Below are 20,626 nucleotides of genomic sequence, written 5' to 3' on the forward strand. Positions count from 1 at the left end.
CCATGGAACAAAGTCATAAAGGAACACTTGGGCTACAATATAGCCACATGGGGTTGGTGATGATGGGACTATTATTTTCCCATTTGCAAGAAGGCAAATGCTTGCTTTGTTTTATTATTTTTGCCTTTTTGCATGACTTCACATACAACATCACTATTTATCTTAATGTCCTTCTAGTCAAAACATTAATTTTTAATTTGTTAATGGACCATGTATATCTTAGATGGACCATGTTAAATGTGTTACTTGATAGGATAGGCATGCAACATCATGTTTTCAATTGCATGTTGGAATTATGACTTTAACTATGTAAAGTGTACTCTCTTGGTTTTCACTGCTTGCTTTTCTTACCTCGCTCAGTTTTTGTCGCTCGCTTTATCAACTACCTCCTTTTCTTGCATTCTGTTGAAGCCCACAGACTTCTTGGATTGGGATGATCATGCATTGCTTCTGCTCTACGTTCAAGCCGTTTCTCCTTTGTTTGAGGGGACACCAACATAGCTAATGTCGCCCTCTTTGCAGTTAGTTGATCTAAGCTGTGCACACCTTTCACTTTCAGTAGGCCATTTCTCAGGTTAGAGAGCATCGCCTCTTGGGTGTGCATCTCCCAAGGTGTTGGTAGGGTTGATACTCTACAAACTTTAGGATGCAGGCTAAAGCTTGTGAAGACTCGAGACTGGTACTCACTTGAATGGCCTGATGTTGCTGGCTCAAATGATCCGACCAATCGTGACACCATATCTCGTGTTCTTTGCTCCAATGGCAATGATTGAATGCATGGCATGTGCATCTGCAACTGCTTCTTGCTACTGCTCTATAAGGAGTCTTCTTTCTTCTCCTTGTTTCTCCCTACGCAGATGTTGCAAAAGTGTCTTTTGTCGCCGATTCGATACCATGCCAGTGCTTTCCTCAACCCGCACTCTGTTCGTTGTGCCTTGACCTAACTTTTTGGCTTTCCTGTCTCGTAGCCTTTGTCTACTTCTCTTGCAAGCCATGGCGAGCTGCATGCTGCCATTGATGCCATGGCCACGATCAGTCTAGAATAGACCTAGAGAAGCTAGCTAGTGAGGCAAGCAAAGAATAGAAGACAACTAACCTGAAAGAAGACAATGGCAAACCAAAGTTTGCTGTGCAAGGTCACGTCGAGGTGCGTGCGAGTTGCAAGGCGAGGGCAGGTTGCAGGTACTTAATCTTCCAAGATTTGATGGGCGGGCTGTGGGAAAATTCAAAATTCGTGGGAGTAGCAAAATTTTAGCCACTGGTTCCCCCCCCCTCTGACGATACACGTCAATAGACTTGGATATCCCAAACAAGTGCAATGTGGCCTAACATGCTTTAAAACACAAATAGGACAAAGGACACACTATCGGGTTTGATGTTGTGTATTATTAAATGCAATGACCTTTGGCATGCTTATTAGCATGGAAAAAGAAACAATTCAAAATTGTAAATAGTGTTGGATTTATTAAAATATCTTTGCACATGCACAAATTGCACTTTTCCAACTTCTTCCATTTTAGGGTGAATTTACATACCAATACCAACAACTATCAATGTTTTAAGACCACCATGCACTAGTCTCAATAGTTTGAATTCCAAATTTTCAATCCATTTTGGGTTTTTTTTTTGGCAAAAAAAAGTTTGTGTTATATTAGAACATCATCATCATCATAAATATTTACATGTCCTTTGGCAAAGAACAACCAGCCCCTAAGGGGAGAGTTTCTTCATCAAAACATTTCTAAAAAATAGTCCTAGAGTTGACATAGCAGTAGCAGTAGATCAAAAGAGAGGAACATAGGAGTCATCTGTATCGTCTGTATTGTCATCATTGAAGTAGTCAGAGTAGTTGAAGCTCTCTGAGTCCCTAGAGCTGTCAGTGTCATCTGCCTGGGCTTCAGAGGGTGAGTCTGGGTCCTTTTTAACAGTTGAGGGGTGTACCTATTTAAGAAAATCAGTGATCTTAGCAGGGATTTCAAAAGGTGTGGTATTCTCAATCCCTAAACAGCTTTGAGTATGTTCTTGAAGGTCAGCACTGAAGAGGGTAGCCTCTACTCTGAAATTGTGTATCATTTCTATGATTTTCCTTTGGTCCTATTCAACCAGTTAACAAACAGTAGGTCGGCTTGCAAGACAATTTGATTAAATTGGAAATCGTTCCTAGTTATCCATATAAACCAAAGTGCATGTGCTCTCAAGGGTGACCATATGCCCTGTTTTGTCCTTGCAGAGTCTCCTTGTAGAATGGCCTTCCAATTTATTGGCTCCCCTGTCTCTAGTTGGACTATTTTCCAAACATTTTTGGCCACAAGATAGGCAACAAAGAGATGGAAAATATCTTCATTTGTAGGGGGGCAGTTCATGCATTTTCCATTTCCCTTCCCAATCCTCAGTCCTCTAATGTTGGTCCACACAACTTTATGCATTATGAGCCATAGCAGGGCAAACATTTTGTCAGGGATTGCAATTGACCAAATGGAACAAAACCTGAATTTCCATTTCTCCTTGGAGTCCTGCAATTTCCATATGGCATTAAGGACCCTGCAGAGTTTCCAATGTCTCTATTTGGTGTGAGGATAGGGAAGAAAGAGGTACTCTCCACCTAGCTAAACTCTCTACCATAGACTAGGAAAGATCCACCTTTCCATTGCTGATTGCCCTTCCATAGTTGAATTCTATCCAAAACAAGTGACTGGCTTTGGTTATTTAAACCAAACTCTCTCCTAATCTCAGCCCAGGACTTCCACCTTAATTTAGCTCTGTTCCAAAGCTGCTGACCCCAGCATTGCAAGCCCTTTTTGAAGAGAAGAGAAGCCTTAGCAAATTCTTCATCAAACAGGACAGCTTCTTTGAAGATAACATAAATCCAAATTGAGTCCAATGTCATAAAAGCTCCTTTTCCTAGAAAAAATTTTTGGCTTTTGATACCTTCAAAGGCTATCCATAGAGAGATCCAAAGCTGGTTGCCTTTAGCTCTGTAGGGTTCAGGGTTACAAATAGCTGATAGCATGGGGTACTTTTTCGACTTGGGGGCTCTGAGAGGTCTTAGGGAGTTGACATTCCTTAGGAGAATTTGAGCCCAATCCTCAAGAGGGTGTAGGATTGCCTTAATTATCCATGTTGAGGAGAGTTTCAGAGCAGCCTACTCTATATCAATAGTAACCCCTAAGCCCCCCTCCTATTTGGGTTTGATACAGAAGTCCCATCTGACTTTGGCTATCTTGCCTCCCCAAAGAAAAGATCTGCAAATTTTTATGAATTTGTCAATTCCAGATTTAGAGGGGGACCATGATGTGAGGTAGAAGATGACAATAGGGTATATGTAGTGGTTGAGAATAGTTCTTTTTCTAGCTAGACTAGCTTGGGGTCCTCTCCATTTCTCTATCTTGTTTTGGAATCTATTCAAGAACCAATCCCATCTCTGCTTGAGGGAAATATCAAACCCCATGGGGATACCTAGTAATCTGAAGACTGTGCCATGTTTGATTCTCTGGCAGCCCATCTCTTCCAAAACAGGTTGTTCATCCCCTTTGAGAGTTGCATATCTAGTTTTGGAGTGGTTGATTTTGGAACCAAAAGCTTTGTAGAATATCTCTAAGGACTCCATAGCCTCTTTAATATCTTGGGTATCATTCCTGAGGGTCAAGTTTGTATCATCAGCAAACTACTGACATATAAGGTGCTTGCTAGAAGGTAGCTCAATACCTTTCACCTTTCCTTCTTGAATTTGTGTGTTGCTATAGGAGCCACCCCAAGGAGTCTGTAGCAATTGCAAAGAGTAGAGGAGCAATAGGGCATCCTTGTCTCATAGACCTTTTAAGATCAAAGGGTTGGCTCATGATCCCATTAACACATATCTTGGCTATGGTATTAGTGAGAAGGAGTTTGATAAAAGAGATGAATAGGGGGCCAAGGCCCATGTTAGCTAGATGCTGAATGATGAAGCCCCATTCAAGTCTATCATATGCTTTGTCAAAGTGAACCTTCAAAAATCATATGTCCTGTTTTGTTTCTCTAGCATACTCACAACCCTTCCACATATTGATGATGGCTTCCAATAGATGTCTGCCCTTTATGAAGCCTTTCTACTCTAGGAGTATCCACTTGGCCATTCTATTTTTTACTCTCAGAGCCAGAGCTTTAGCAAAAATTTTATAGCTGCAGTTAAGCATAGTGAGAGGTCTCCAGTTTCTTGACTCAGCCTTATCTCCTTCCTTAGGAATAAGTTTAATGACACCCCCATTGATGTGAGTAGGCAAGTTCCCATTTTTTACACTTTCTTGCCATAATAGAAGGAGGTAGGGGCCAACAGTGGACCAAATTTTTTTTGTAGAATTCAATTGGCAGACCATCCTCTCCTAGTGTTTTACCATTTGCCATTACCTTGATAGCTTCAAAGAGCTCATCTAGAGACAAAGGTTTTTCCAGGTACTTGTTATCAAAGCTGAGCACAGTGTTTTTTCTAGCTTCCTTGCAAAGTTCCCTAGCCTTGATCACTTCACTGTCTACTTGTATGGTGGAAGACAGTAAATTCTGAAAGTGGAGCTGGATGAGGTCAATGTTCTCCTCAGTAGATAGAGCAAGAGTTGTCAGCTTTTCTAAGAAGGGGAACCTCTTCAATGGACCTTTTCCTTCTAATAAGTTTGAAGTACTCTTTGGTAGGTCTTTCATCTTTACCAGCCCACCAATCTCTGAAGTATATTTTGGAGTCATTCAAAAGAATCTGTTCTTGAATTCTAAATTCATTTCTTTTAAGAACCAGGTCAGCCTGAGCCTGTGGGTCCCCCTATTTGGCTAGGGTCTCCAAGGGAGTGATCATGTTTTGAATGCTGTCCATTCTCTTGGCCCTTATTTTTAGCTCTGTCCCTTCTAGCTTTTCTGAGTAGCCTTTGAGTCTGATCAACTGCAGTACACTAGGAGTCATTGGTTGAGGCAAAGTTAGTGAAAGCCTTAAGCCAAATAGCTTTAATCCCTTCTTGGACACTCTTCAAGTCAAAGAATTTAGGATCAGCCTTAAACCATGATGTGGTTTTTTGGCCCAAGCCAAAATCACATTTGAGACGGATTGGCTTGTGATCTGAGAGAAAGAAAGAGGAGAAGACCTGAGTCTGAAAAGATCTAGTCTGTTTTACTAGTTCTTGAGAAGCATAGATCCTGTCCAATCTAGCGCCTCTTTTGTTGTCTCCAACTTGACTATTTGACCAAGTGGAGGTGCCCTTCATCCCCATGTCCATTAGACTTAGGTCTTCTTTCAAATCCTCCCAAAGGGTCAGTTCTCTGCCTCTGATGAACTCTCAAAATCAAAGAGAGACAAAACATTTATAATGAGATGTACACACGTTAATAAGATCTCACACACACGTAGTCATAAAAGAAGGGTTTTCAGAGCTTGTGATGATATGGCAATGCCACATGGCAGATCCCAAAAAATAATTATTCTATTCTAATGATAATCTGCACTACCTGAGCTAAAAGGATGTCAGATTTTTAACATGACAATGGTTCTTCCAACACTAATTGATCATTACTAGCATTTTGAAAATAGATATTGGTTTACTATCCTAACTTCGAAACCACTTTACATTGAATTACTTAAAAGCTTAAACTAACAAGCCTAGAACTTTTTTGGGCAAGTTTCCTATTTTAATTGTGATCTCTTAATTTGTTCTTGCAAATAGGCATTTTAAATGGTGGTGATAGCACTAGTGTTTCAATAGGGAGGAGTCTTGGATAAAAGAGTATGATAATAACTAGATACAAAAAGGGGCTTGCACAATCCCTTTAGATAAGAAGTTAGTATTGATTTTGAATTCTTTCTATTCTTTATTGATAGAGCTTTGGCAACACTTAGTCCAATTAGTCTTGATTGTAAATCTTTAATTGTGTGATACAAAATCAAGTCAGTCATAAAAGTTTTAACGTCACAATTTAATTCAAATATACTTGTGATATGATTAAAACCTTTCAGTTAGAAAAGCTTGTCCCCATGTGTCATGATAAATCACCTTTTTAAAAAATTATCATATAAGAAACTCTTAAAAAACATCTCAATTTGAAGAATTACACTTGAAAATCATTAATCATCCTTTAGTATTAGCTAATCAAAGAAGAACCTTTTGATTATTGACAATGAATGGTACTCCACATCTTGTGCATGGAACCTCAAGCTTATATAACTCCACATCTTGTGCACATTAACCTAGATTAATTAACTAATATTGAAGACATTTCTTATCATGTAAGGCAAGTAGTATCATCCATCAACGAAGTGAAGTGATTGACTACTATATCATATGGATTGTTCTATGAGGTAGTCACCAAGCTTCTCCACCACTATGTTGCATTCACTTGGTGTAACACCTTCGTCATATATGCCTATGACAAGAGCGGCACTTGTCCTCTTAATGGTCAAGCCCCCTTGCCCCTGAAAAGAATTCAATCTTCATGAAGTGACTCCCGGATTCTTGGAAGAAAGATGTTAAGATGATTTTTTCTGTTATTAATCACCAAAATCGATAACATACGCACATTTAAATGCCTATTTATCCGCTTAAGCATATGAGAACCCACCTTTTTACCACGGATAACTTGACCAGGTTCACCTTGAATGAGCATGTATTTGGTTCCCCCGAGGATAATGCCGTGTTGTGCAAGTTCGGTACTATCACTAAAGCCTTTTACGATACTTTCGATCTCGTCCGGTGTCACCTAAAAATCAACTAAACAAATGAAGAACTCCTCTTCTGTCAACTAAAAGATCGAATAAACCCATCAGAACCATCAGTTCACCTCAAAACCTCCGTTCATGAGGGTAAATTTCAGCTATAGAAAAATCAATTTGACTGTAGCGCACTGAACCTACACTCTGCGAAGAGAGCAATCCAGATCTGAGGGAAACCCATCCGATCTGGAAGGCAGTGCACCTAATGTAACGCACCTCTCGTTCAGAGAAAATAATTCATTAAGCAGCCAATGGTTTACCAAAGTATCCTTTCAGTACACAGCGGGCATTCTCTCATAACGAGCGCTTATTCCTCGGCGGTGAGAAATTTCAATGCAGTCACATTCCTTGGGCAACTTGCCCTGGGAGCGGTCACTAAAACCACGCAATTTGTTGTAGTAAGAACGTCAGTGTGTGCAAAAGCGGCAGAGAGGAGGTCAGTGGAGGTGAATTGTTTAGAGCAGCCATAGCAGCGATCTCAGATGGGGATAGATACGAGAGAGAGAGAGAGAGAGAGAGAGAGAGAGAGAGAGAGAGAGAGATCTTGGTAATCTTACCTTGGGAAATCGATCGCTTTGGGCCCAGACGTAGCCATCTTGACCCATGATAGCGGCAGAGGTGAGATGGTTGCCATGGGAGAGCTCGATCATGAGGTGCCCGTCGACGAACTCCTGCCAGGACATGGCGGCGTCAAGAGCAAGGATAGTAACAAAAGATTCAACAACAGAGGCAGCGATGGGCCAAAAGAAGGAGTAGGAGTAGAAGAAGCAGAAGCAAAGCCAAAATCAGCGCATGATAAGAAGTAGATGAAGAAGAAGAAGAAGAAGAAGGAAGATCACTGGTGTCAAAGCTTAGCAATGACGTTTGCGGGCCTCTACGAAACCGCATGCAGACCGTCGATCTTACTCAACCCTCCATCTCAACCGTCCGATCAAACGGACGCCTCTACACTTTCCCTTCTCACTCAAGCCTGACCGCGTACCACACCACCTCTTGTATTCTACGTTTTAATTCTTGCTTTTTCCCATCCATTGTCCCACACATAGCATATTTAGCATAAAGCATAAGATTCACTTCACACACACACATATGGTGCTCGCACTCCACACACATACACACACCATATATTCGCCATTTATCTAGTAAATGTGTCCCTTTGGGATCCAAATCTTAAAGGTGCAATGGCAACTCAAACTCTTGGTCTCCTTCTATCACCTAAGAATATACTTAGGTATCAGGTGCTTTGAATTTATCTTAATTTCGCCATTCATGCCCACACAATGCACACGCACATGACTTTAAGCGATACTAATCAAAACTACCATAAATAAAATAAGAGAGACTAATTGGATATTAGGGCACTTATGACTAATAAAAAATATCACAACATCAAATCTCCACTAGAATAATAGGGCACTTATGTGGGCCTCCCCTCAACTCCTCTCATCACTTATTTTCTAGGTATTCCTTTTGTCATATTTGAGGGCATAATGCCCTCATATATCTTGGATTGCTCTAGATTGTTCTCTTTGTTAAAGCCCTGATCACATAATGCATGCATAGGCATTAATGTAGAGCTTTCGATAACTTAAAATAGAGAATCAATTCTCCTTATCAACCAACACCCATCCCTCATCCATCACACAAAACTACCTTCCTCCCAAAAGACATAGCCTTTCTTAGGGGGTAGTTTTTCTATGATGAGACAACCCTTTCAAACATAGTCCCTTTTTCTTCCTTTTTATAAGTCACAGTGTGGATTTTTGTAGGAACCTTCATGATAACCAAAATATTAAAAATGAAACCCCTTGCTTTTGCTCTCACGCATCCCACACATTCATCATTCCATCCTCTCTTTTGGACTTGTCTTCGCCAAGTCTCCATCTTTCAAACCTTTTCAAGCTTTATACCCTATGCATTTCTTCCCCCTTTTCCTAGCTTTGAGTTCACGCAATCCCCCTGCCCCCCCCTTCTCTCTCTCTCTCTCTCTCTCTCATACACACACACACACACACACACACACACACTTATGAACTACCCTCATCCCCCCCCCCCCTTCTTTTCAATAATACCTATTTATAAAAATTGCCCCTTCCCTTGAAAAACATTTAAATCAATTCTCATACGGGGTAGGTCACCTTGATATGTTTTGATTTTCCTCCCCTTCATGCTACCTAAACCAACTTATATTTATGGTTAAGCTATATATATATATCTTTTAACCTCCACTTTTTTTTGTTATAGTTATTCTGTTATATATATGAGGTACATACATTCATTTTATCTTCATTTCCCTCCACCTTTGGTTTATATTTTTTTAGTTTTTTGGTTATAAACTATATATAATGTGTCCTCTTTTTTCTTCATGTCCCTCCCCCTTTTTTTATTCTTATGAATTATGTTTATTGAATTTATTATTACCTCGTTTATATTTGCTCTCTTAAAAAGTTAGATGCTTCACCTCACAATTAGTTATTTGCAATATCCCATTATCTCCCGACCCCCAACTTTTACTTACATAAGCATTGACAAACCCCCCTAAAAGACCCCCACGTCTTTACACTTCTAATTATTTTCTTTAAAAGGGTGACATAAAGGGTGAAATAAAATTAACAATAATCCTATACATTGTTCAAAGGGTGACATAAAATTAATTATGATCCTATAATTTGTTGACTGATCAATTATGATCCTATATAATCTCACTTGATTGACCTTAGTCTTCTTTCTTCTTTTAATTTTTCTTTTTTACATTTCATCCTACCCTAAAGATAATAACTTACACTGCCACCCTTGCATGACTCCACTTCCCTGAGACTTCCTCGCAGGTAGGTACACGTGGTTTGGTCCCTTGATCTCTCCATCACCATCATCTCACCCTCCACTCTTCCTCCTTGCTAATATATATATATATAACTTTACTTCCGCCGTAACCTTTTTTTCCCCCTAAAAAATCCTTTTCCCTTGTATATGTTAGATATCAATGCTCCACTCTCGTGTAACTACGCGGGAACCAGCTAACTCTACTTGTAAGCCCCCCATATGAGGAGAAGGCATTTGAGTAGCTCGATTATCCGGTAGGTCTTGGTTTGGACACCAAATGGGGGCCATGTGTGGCCTGATGGCTGGACGGCTTTAAATAGAGTTGGCACACTGCCAACTAGGCTACATGCAAGTGCGGGAAGGCATCCCATGACTGACCACACTGAGGGTAGATGGAGCATTTCCCGAGGCAGCCCACTCTCGGCTTGCGAGGCCTGTTTGGAGCCCCAGATGATCCCGAATGGCTCTGGGCCGAATGGATTCCGTAGGTTAATTGCTCTATTCTGCGCCATGTATCTAACGTGTGGTCGGTGGCCTATTTCAGGACCGACCTCTAGTCGGCCATTTTGGGCCAACTGGGTCGGTCTCCCAATTGGGTCTAATCGACTATGACTAGTGGCTATATAAGAGCAAGCCCATGAAGCCCATCATAATCACTGGCTACAGCAACCCTGATTCCTTAGCATCCAGCCTCCGTCCTCTACTGTTTCCAGCATGCCATCGAAGCTTCTCACACAGGAGCGCATGGCTGGGAGGCAGCGCCATCTATTGTATCAGTTTTACAATAATCAAATTTTTGATTCTCCATACTATCTGCTTTTCTCTCTTGCATACGAGATCCTGTTATCTATTGAGCACAGACGTTGTATTGTTTTCTTACATGATATCAGAGCTTGGGCTCTAGTAAGAAGATTTGGTATTGTGTTTTTGTTTGCGAGCAGACTGTGAGAGATGGCCCAGCCCGCAAGACTGCGAATCCCACCGTTTGGCAAAAGCGAAAAGTTAGACGGCACTAACTATCCACTCTGGAGGTTCAAGATGGAGACCATCCTAAGCGCATACGAGCTTTGGGATACTACTACTAGGGTGGACGTGAAGTCGGTTGCGAGATTGGATCCACGAGACCGGATCCAGCAATGCAAGACAACATATAGTACCAACTGCAGATCAGATTCTCGCATAAACAAGAAGAAATGCAGATGCATGCACTGTGTTCTATCGTCTATAGTGTAAGTGATTCTGTCATGGCGTCAATTCAACATGTCACCACAGCGGAGAAGGCATGGACGGTCTTGAAAAATCAGTACGAGACCACGAATCAGACGCAGATTCAGAATCTGGAGACTCAACTTGCAAACGAGAAACTGTCTAAGTCTAAAACGGCAAAGAAGTTCATCACTAGGGTGAAGAATCTGCGTGATTAGATGACTACAATTGGCATCACCATCACTAGTAAGAATCTAGCATGAAGGTGCATACGGATTCTCCCACTAAAGTACGACGGTCTTATTATGGCGCTGAATACGCAGAACAGAAATCCGCCCCTCAACTTTGAGGATTTTAGTGCGATGCTTCTGGAGGAGGAGATGCGTCAAAAGACGAGGACTGGAGAAGATTTGGCTTTCTCAGCTGGATCAAAGAAAGGTAAGAGTAAGGACTCTAGTAACCCATCTTCTTCTGATGATAAAAAGAGAAAGAAGAAGATCAAGTGCTTCTATTGCAATAAGGCAGGACACAAGTAGAATGAGTGCCGGAAGAAGATTGCAGATGAGAAGAACGGAGTAAAGAAATAGTCTAGCAACAACGCGTAGGCAGTACCAGTAGAGCTGTTTGTAGCAATTGAGGAGATTTACACGAAGGCAGTTCATGTACCTATGGATGAGCCTTGGATTATTGACAGTGGTGCATCGCGCCACATGACCAGTCGGAAGGATTGGTATACCTCTTTATAGCCGGTAGGGAATGACATCCTGGTAGCAGTTGGCAATGATGCAAAATGTCCAGCAAAAGGAAAAGGCACGATTGCTCTCAAGACAGATGGAGTTGTAAAACAGTTGTCCGATGTTCTTTATGTGCCAGATATCAAGAGGAACTTGTTGTCCATTTCTGCGATCACGGATCGGGACCTCAAAGTTCACATCGATAAGAATGGCGCACAGACTTTGGATCTTCAAGGGAAGGTCATTAGTAAAGGTACACGACGCAACAACATCTACGAACTCTCAGCTTTCAGTGCTCGAGCCGATGTGAGCAACATGAAGCTGTGGCATGAGAGGTTTGGTCATCTAAACCTTAGTTCTTTAAAGGAGATGCATAAAAGTGGAATGATTGCAGACCTACCAAAAATTACAGATCTGCCCGATGTATGTGAAGCTTGCATGATGGGCAAGCAACATCGGCAACCCTTTCCTAAAGAGGCTAGCAGGGCAAAGGCTCCTCTAGAGCTCATTCACATGGACCTCTGCGGAAAGATGGAGATGGAAGCTTTGGGTGGTTCCTACTACTTCATGACGCTGATCGACGACTATAGTAGAAGGATATGGATATAGTTCCTGAAGACTAAAGATGAGGGTTTTAGTAAGTTCAAAGAATGGCATGTAATGGTCGAGAAAGAAACGGGGAGGAAGGTGAAGAAGTTGAGATCAGACAGAGGTGGTGAGTTCACATCAAGTGAATTCGAAAGTTACTGCAAAAGTCACGGGATCAAGAGGCAGAAATACCCGCCACATACATCACAACAAAATGGACTAGCAGAGCGCAAGATGCGCATCATCTGCGAAATGGGCAGGAGTATGATGAAAGGGAAAGATTTGCCAAAGACTTTCTGGGTTGAAGCATGTAACACGGTAGTTTACATTCTGAATCATAGCTACACGAAGGCTGTGAATGGGATGACTCCACTGCAGGCCTTTTCTAGTAAGAAACCTTCAGCTGCACATTTCAAAGTTTTTGGATGTGACTGTTTTGTGCATGTCCCTGATGCTAATAGGACCAAATGGGAACCGAAGAGCCAAAAGTGTATTTTCTTGGGCTACAGTGAAGAGGCGAAGGGTTACCGTCTCTATAATCCTGATACCAAGAAGGTAATAGTAAGTCACGATGTGGTCTTCTCAGAATAGCTACATCAATTGGAGGAGGATGCTTCCTTCCCAGACAACCAGGACCAGGATATCCATCTAGTACAACCACCAACAGCAGACCGAACTCCCCCAATGGTGCTTGGGAGGATTCAAGATAAAGAAGAGGAAGTATAGCCTATAGAACCACAATGGCAACGGCCATTCCCAAAGTGGGTAAAGCAGCTTTTGGCCGGCAGAGAACCTCCAGCCATTAAGGAGGAACCATCCGAACACCGCCGGTCCAAGAGATTAGAGGAGCAAAGAAGGGCGTAGGAACACTTGGTCAACTATGCTTTGATGACAGAGGTGATTCGTGCTGAAGAACCCAAGTGTCTTGAAGAGGCACATGGTGATGATAGGTGGATGGAGGCTATGCAGTCGGAGTATGGCTCCATAATGGAGAACAACACGGCACGGTGGATAAGTACAAGGCTCGGCTCATGGCAAAAGGATTCGCATAGGTACATGGTTTTGATTATCAGGATACTTTTGCTCCCATAGCTTGACTAACCACAATTCACAATGTTTTGGCTTTAGCAGCACAGGAAAGTTGGCCCGTGTTTCAGATGGATGTAAAATCCGCCTTTCTAAATGGAGATCTCAAGGAGGAGGTATATGTGGAACAACCACCAGGTTTTGTGATCCCCGATTCAAAAGGCAAAGTCTGTAAACTGAAGAAGGCACTTTACGGGCTGAAACAGGCCCCACGAGCATGGTACCAGTGGATTGATGCCTACTTTCTGCAAAATGGGTTCAGGAGGAGCCCATCTGATGCAAATTTATATATCTACAGAGAAGGAGGCAGGTGTATGATCGTGGTCCTTTATGTGGATGACCTTGTCATAATAGGGAACCATGAAGAAAAGATCTTGCAGACAAAGCAGTTGCTAGGAAGAGAGTTTGAAATGACAGACCTCGGACTGATGCATTTCTGTTTGGGGATTGAAGTTTGGCAAGAGCCAAAATAGATCTTCATTTCATAGCTGAAGTATGCTGGAGAGATACTGAAGGCATTTGGCATGGCTGAGTGCAAGACAGTTGGCACTCCTATGGAGGTTGACGTGAAGCTCTCAAACGAGGATTCATCACCACTGGTGGACGATGCGAAGTACAGAAGTCTTGTGGGCAGTTTGATTTACTTGTGCAATACACGGCCGGACATCAGCTTTGCGACTGGTGTACTAAGCAGGTTTTCCAATAAGCCCTAGGAGAACCATTGAAGGGCAGGGATGTGGGTGCTAAAATACATCAAAGGCACACTTAATTATGGCATCACCTATACCAAGGGCAACACCTTGACCGGATTCTGTGACTCGGATTGGGCAGGAGACGTGGATAGTAGGAGATCAGTGACAGGTTACTGTTTCTCACTTGGATCTGGAGCTGTGTCATGGGTCAGCAAAAAGCAACCTACAGCTGCTCTTTCTTCTACCAAGGCTGAGAACAAATCAGCATGTTTTGCCTCTTGTGAGGCAGTGTGGTTGAGGAGGATTTTAGGGGACATGGGTGCAGTGCAGAACAAGCCTATGCAGTTATCATGTGACAATCAAAGTTGCATGGCAATTGCAAAGAACCGTGTGTTCCACACTCGCACAAAACACATTGAGATTCAATATCACTTTGTACATGAGCTCATCATGGATGGAGAGGTCAACTTGGTGTACTATCTGACTACAAAGAATGTTGCGGACATCTTCATGAAGGCTCTTGGAAGAGACTTGTTGGAGAGACATCTTCATCGACTTGGCATTGGGCCGAAAAAGCGAGTTGACTTGTGGGTGGACATTGAGGGGGGGTGTTAGATATCAATGCTCCACTCTCGTGTAACTACGCGGGAACTAGCTAACTCTACTTGTAAGCCCCCCATATGAGGAGAAGGCATTTGAGTAACTCGGTTATCTGGTAGGTCCTGGTTTGGACACCAGATGGGGCCATGTGTGGCCTGATGGCTTCAGATAGAGTTAGCACACTCCCAACTAGGCTACATGCAAGTGCAGAAAGGCATCCCATGACTGACCGCACTGAGGGGAGCATTTCCCAGGGCAGCAGCCCACTCTCGGCTTGCGGGGCCCGTTTAGAGCCCCAGATGGATGGCTCTGGGCCGAACAGTGACCGTAGGTTAGTTGCTCTATTCTGCACCATGATTCTAACATGTGGTCGGTGGCCTACTGACCTCCAATCGGCCGGTTTAGGCTGACTGGGTTGATCTCCCAATTGGGTCTAACCGACTACAACTGGTGGCTATATAAGAGCAAGCCCGTGAAGCCCATCATAATCACTGGCTATAGCAACCCAGATTCCTTAGCATCCAGCCTCCGTCCTCTACTGTTTCTAGCATGCCATCGAAGCTTCTCACACAGGAGCGCACGCCTGGGAGGCAGCGCCATCTATTGTATCAGTTTTACAGTAATCAAATTTTTGATTCTCCATACTATCTACTTTTCTCTCTTGCATATGAGATCCTGTTATCTGTTGAGCATAGACGTTGTATTCTTTTCTTACAGTATAGCCCTAGTAACACTTTTATTAGTTTAGGCTTGTGCACTTTCACATATAGATGCATTTATATATGTTTGTTGTCTTAAGAATACACATACCCTTTTATACTCGTATAGGTGTCACTTAGTTTTACGCATTATGAAGTATTTTATATGTATCTTTACTTTAATATGTTATTTGTAACTTTTTTCTCTTCTTTCTTTAGTTTATCTAGCCTATAATTCCCTTAAAATTCAATCACTTTATTCAAAATTTATTTTAGCTATTTAGTAACATGAAAATGTCTAAAAATAGATTTACCAAACTTCTTGTTAGCAATCCATTTTAAAAAAAATTATTTTCTTCTTAATATAATATCATGCTTCTTGAATTATATATCACACTTCTTTAGTCCTTTAAAAAAAAAACATTCCCCCTATTCTCTTCCTTCTTAAATAGATAATTTTTCATCTAGTGGATTTATAATTAATTAGGTCATATATTTCTTTTCATTTTTTCAATAATCTATGCCAATAACTTTGCAATATCTTATTTAGTTAGACTTTTACTTCTACTTAAGGGTGAGGACTACCCCCCATAGGGTTTAAGCAATCATACATGGGTTGTGGATTATCCTCCCTATTTTTTGGCTTCATAAATCATAGATATTTTTTACTTTTTCATAACATATTTAAGCTATCAACACATAGGTTCTAGATTACCTGCCCTAATTTCTAGCTTCATAACTGGGTGTTTGGCTCTTTGGTAAAGTGATAACATGCCAAGGATACCTATCTACCCAAATCAAGCCATCTTGTTCTAACAAATGGTTTATTTGGATGGTGGCAGGTAAATGGAACCTGACCTCAGAGCCCAAGGTACTAGCCCAAACTACGTGACGGATTCGACAGTTTTGTACCAATTGTATACATATTTTATGTACTCATATAATGAGAAATTTCTTATCTACCCTTATTTGACAATCATGTGCCATGTTTTTAAAAGGTTTTTTTAAAAAACACACACACACACAAACCTTGTTAACCCTTGGATGAGTTAACCATGTGTCACATTGGTAACCCTTGGCTGGGTTAGCCATATGGCACATGCCACATGCCAAGTTGCTTGGTAAACTTATCAGGTTGTGCTAGAATGCTGGAACATGGTTCTTGTGTATAACTCTACTTTAGGAATGGCTAATCCCTTTGTAGTTTTACTTTTTGTTGGAATTGTCATAACTACACAATCGTTGTGCCTTGTGCATGATTATTTCAAGATAGTTATGGAAATTCTAGTATGTGTCCAATTCCATTACAATTCCATTAAACAAATTGAAGATCATAAAAGAAATATCCATGTGGAAACACTTACGATAGAATCCCTTTTGCAAACACTTATAAGAGGTTTCCTCTTTTGGACTTTTCTGGTGAGGGCAGGACACCATCTGATGGGTGTCCTACCCCCATCATGTGGTGTCCCCCCGGGTGAGGGTAGGTACACACACACACACACACACACATGCGCATGCACGCATACACGTACACACACACAAATTTGATTAGTAAATGTATCTCACACACACAAACGCTTATTTCTTTACACACACACACACACATGTATACTTCCCCAACTATGAATTATTATTTAATTTACCCCCATGAAATCTTCCCTTTACACTCTCTTTTTAACCACCCCACACACCAAGCTCACTAATCGTCCCATACCTCCTCTAATCTTGTCTCAACCCATACACTCATTCGCTCCTTCTCCTCTTGTGACTTAAACTTCACTTGTGGCTTATTTTTTTTTTAATTATCTAAGAATCCATATGGTTGTCTATATACCTAGGTAAAGCGATAACAAGCCGAGGAAAACAGACATTACCTATCTACCCAAATGTAATTATGATGTTCTAACACCTAGCTTGTTTGAATGGTGGCAGGTAAGTGGACCCCGACCTTGGAACCTGGACTACCTAAGGATTTGACATATTTTTTCAAGATTATGTTTATTAAATTCAATATTATTAAAAATTCTTAATTTTGATTGAAACTTTTGCAAACTCTAGTTGTTGCATTTTTCAACTTAGATGTCTCAAATATTTTTTCCTTATCTGTTTCTCTTTTTTTACTTTTTATCCAATTGATGGAATTAATTGTATGGCTTAATTATTGATGGGACTTTTTAATCTAAACACATGCTTTGATTCTATGTTTGATAAGAGTTTGAGTATCAAGTGATAGCCTAGCAACTCTCACTTATTTCTATTTTCTAAGATATTGTATGGGATTGAGAGGATGAGTGGAATGGATCATTGTAAATACCATAGGTATGAATTATAAATACCTTGCTATGGGGTGAGAGTTATTTGTGTATGGGATATTATGGGGTTTTTAGAAAATAGGAAGAGTGAGTCATATAAAGAGGTGGGCTCATGTCCATGTGTTCCAATAATATAAGAGAGGCCACATGCCAAGCGTGTGGAAGGCATGTGGAGGAGTGTGGAGTCAAGAGGAATCCTTCTAGAATTCCCATGTGGAATAAGGAGGATGTGGACATATGGAAAAGAGAGGGTCCCTCTAGGCTCCATGTGGGGAGACTCTTGACTTTCTCAATATTTTAAGAGTCTTGAGCATCTTTTGATGGGACACATGGCAAGAGTAGCCACAAAAAAGGAGCCCTCCTCTCCCTTGTTCATCATATCTTCCACCATTAGGCCTCATGTTGTAGCTCTAGTCTCCTCAAGCCTCTTCCATGAGCCTTCTCTCCCTCTTGTAGATATTCTCTTATGTAGACTCTTGAGTCCATCTCTCTCTAGTTTATTCTCTCTCTATGAGTAGTCTTGGAGCTTCCGCTCCCTCTTGTATGTATGAAACCTCTTATTCCCTCTTGTGTTTGTAGTATTTTGAGTTGCATTAGAGTGGAGTCTCACTCTATTGACAATGAAGATCACTTTGTATTCCCTCTCTTGAGTCTCTCTTCCCTTTTCTTTCTTTCAAAGCCTTAAAAGTTCCTTCTATTCGGCTGCTCAGGCAATGGTGATGAGAGCATCACAATTGTGCTCTTCATGAGTGAGCACTGCAAGCTCTCCTTGCTTGTAGTGCTAAGGCTTCTTATTAATGAAATATGGCAGGCCTTTACATCGCACCTCCTCTACTACAACTATTCTTCCCACCGCTCCCTCTTAGGCTTGCCTTGCAAGATTGGATTTCATTAAGCAAGCTTTAGCTTGCTTTCAACATTTTTGCTGGAGCCTATGTGCCACAATTGTTTGTGTTCTCTGAGATGCAGATATGTGAATTAGCTATGTGTGGCTTCAAGCTTGACCACTGAGCTCCTTCACGAGCTTCATTGCTGTGAGGCACACACATGGTCCATCCATTTCCCGAGCCACCAAGGGAGTTACTTACTCTATTCTAGGCAAAATCTATGAGTGGTGGATCGTTGATGAAGGTGGAGTCTTGAGGGAGCATCCTGCTCTGGTGAAATTAGCATGGGTGGAGGGTAGTTTTCATGACAGTTTGACCGCCTGTTAGTGTTTTGCTCATAACTTTCCTTTCCTTAGTCCGATTTTGATAAAACTTATATCAACGCAAAACTCTCTTCAAGGTGCATGTCTATGTGTTATTAGACCTTGAATCAAATACTACAACAAAAAGTTATGAGTATTTATATTTTACAGTTTATTTTCATGATAGTTTTTACCCTTGTTTAGTAAACCGCCCATAACTTTTTGGCCTCTTCTTTGTTTCTTACGAAATGTATATCAGTGAAGCCCATCTCAAGGCGCATCTTTATATGTATTTGAATCTTTGGTATCATGTCTCTACTGAAAGTTATAGGCCTCTGTGTCTAATGACAATTTGCAGAGTGTTTTGAGCAAAGTGTAAAGGTATCTATGAAGGAGGTGTAATGTTTCCTCAGAACCTACCCATCTGACCAATCAGCCCCTTCAAACTCCTCAATATATATCAGTACATGTCATGTTAAGCTGCGAGATCTTCTTTCAACAACGTATCGCTCTTCTCTTTGGCACAGACCGGCTTGCTGAGATTATGGCCTCTGCTAATCCTTTCCTTCTCCCTATGCTTGAGTACAACATCACTTGGGATGTTACCATGTTCATTCTCATTTAAGGGAGGAAAGTATGGTGTGGTATCTTGCCAGAAAAGCTTCTTTTCGATGTCCCTTTCTCAATGATAAATATCTTTGTCACTCAATTCAAAAGTAGTAGGAAGTGAAGAGGTGTGTGAAGTTTATTACCCCCAACTTCATGTCACATCTTTTTGGTGGAGACGTTGGGTACATTTGGTATTGGATTCATCCCACTGTACTAAACTTGATTGCATGTTATGCCTAGTATAGGCATGTGTTTTCTGATGTGATAAAGAAGATGTCTGGAAGAACTCCATTAGAAGAGATTGCAGCCCCCGCTTAAGAGAACTAGAAGATTGTGAATGTGATGCTCAAGCTATTCGCACAGTCATTATGATCATATCCTTTATGTTTGCACTCTTGAATATGTTGGTGAATCAACAACGCCATCAGTAGTAGGCACAATGATAGATTGGGGATTGTTTCATGCACTAGCAGCTTGGTGTGAAGAAGAGTTGAGTCTTTGGGTAGTTTTTGACTATAACACTGGAGTGGTGATTCTCAATGCTTTCAACTTCTTTTGCTATGCAAATGATGAAGAGTACAATATCTTGAAGCTGTTATGTGCACTTCCAATTGTGAGAAGGGTGATTCTTGAATGCATGTATACACAATGTTTTCATGGTGTTGGTTGGTCACTTATTTTTGAAGATTTTTTTGAGGATCACATTGTGGAGGGTTTTAAACAAGTGGTTATGCATAATAAGTTGGTCTTGGTATACTAAGGCTCTGTGGGATCTTGTTTGGTTTGGGATATTATTTGGATCTTGGTGTTTCCTTTTTGTGTTTCATCATTGTGAAGATTCTAGTGTTTTGAGGGACCCAAGGGGAAGACCTGGAGTCTTATCTTCGAGATTTTGTTCGAGGATGCCAGCTTTCTGGATGGTCCATGAAGGATCAAGCGGACATTTTGCCCGATTTTCTTGAAGGTGTAGCCTTGAGTTGGCATGAGGCCTTGTCGGACTCTACCAAGGAGGGCTGGAACCAACAAGTGGTGGCTGCAATGAAGTAGAGATTTGGGGCATTGGAGTTGCCAAATGCTTTGATGTTGCAATTGGACCGGTTTTATCAAGGAGAGGGTGAGATGGTCTCTGCGTTGACAATCCGATATGAAGCTTTATGGACAAAGTATGAAAGGGTAGCTTTGCGAGCTATGGCATCTGCATCATCGGCCCCTCAAAATCTCTCAGAGATGGAGCACTTAAAGATGAGCAAATTTGTTATGGCTTTGGAGCCTCGTCTTTGCTCAAAAGTAATGAGTAAAGATCCAACAACATACATGGAGGCACTTCACATTGCCACTAAGAAAGAAGCTTCTCTAAAGATCGAA

At 41.3% G+C, this 20,626-nt stretch overlaps 1 protein-coding gene across 1 annotated transcript; it reads right to left on the minus strand.

Moving 5' to 3' along the window:
* Nucleotides 1-6,208: 6,208 nt before the first annotated feature.
* On the minus strand, nucleotides 6,209-7,541 carry LOC147904337 (profilin-like). Its single transcript, XM_087394045.1, has 3 exons — nucleotides 7,279-7,541; nucleotides 6,571-6,708; nucleotides 6,209-6,424 (listed from the first exon to the last, which is right to left on the minus strand). The coding sequence occupies exons 1-3, from the start codon at nucleotides 7,402-7,404 to the stop codon at nucleotides 6,290-6,292; spliced, it is 399 nt and encodes a 132-aa protein (XP_087250171.1). The 5' UTR covers nucleotides 7,405-7,541; the 3' UTR covers nucleotides 6,209-6,289.
* Nucleotides 7,542-20,626: the final 13,085 nt, after the last annotated feature.

This window comes from Dipteris shenzhenensis, chromosome 2, assembly GCF_047967505.1.
Source record: "Dipteris shenzhenensis isolate YYH24624 ecotype China chromosome 2, Dip_SZ_1.0, whole genome shotgun sequence".
NCBI classification, from domain to species: domain Eukaryota; kingdom Viridiplantae; phylum Streptophyta; class Polypodiopsida; order Gleicheniales; family Dipteridaceae; genus Dipteris; species Dipteris shenzhenensis.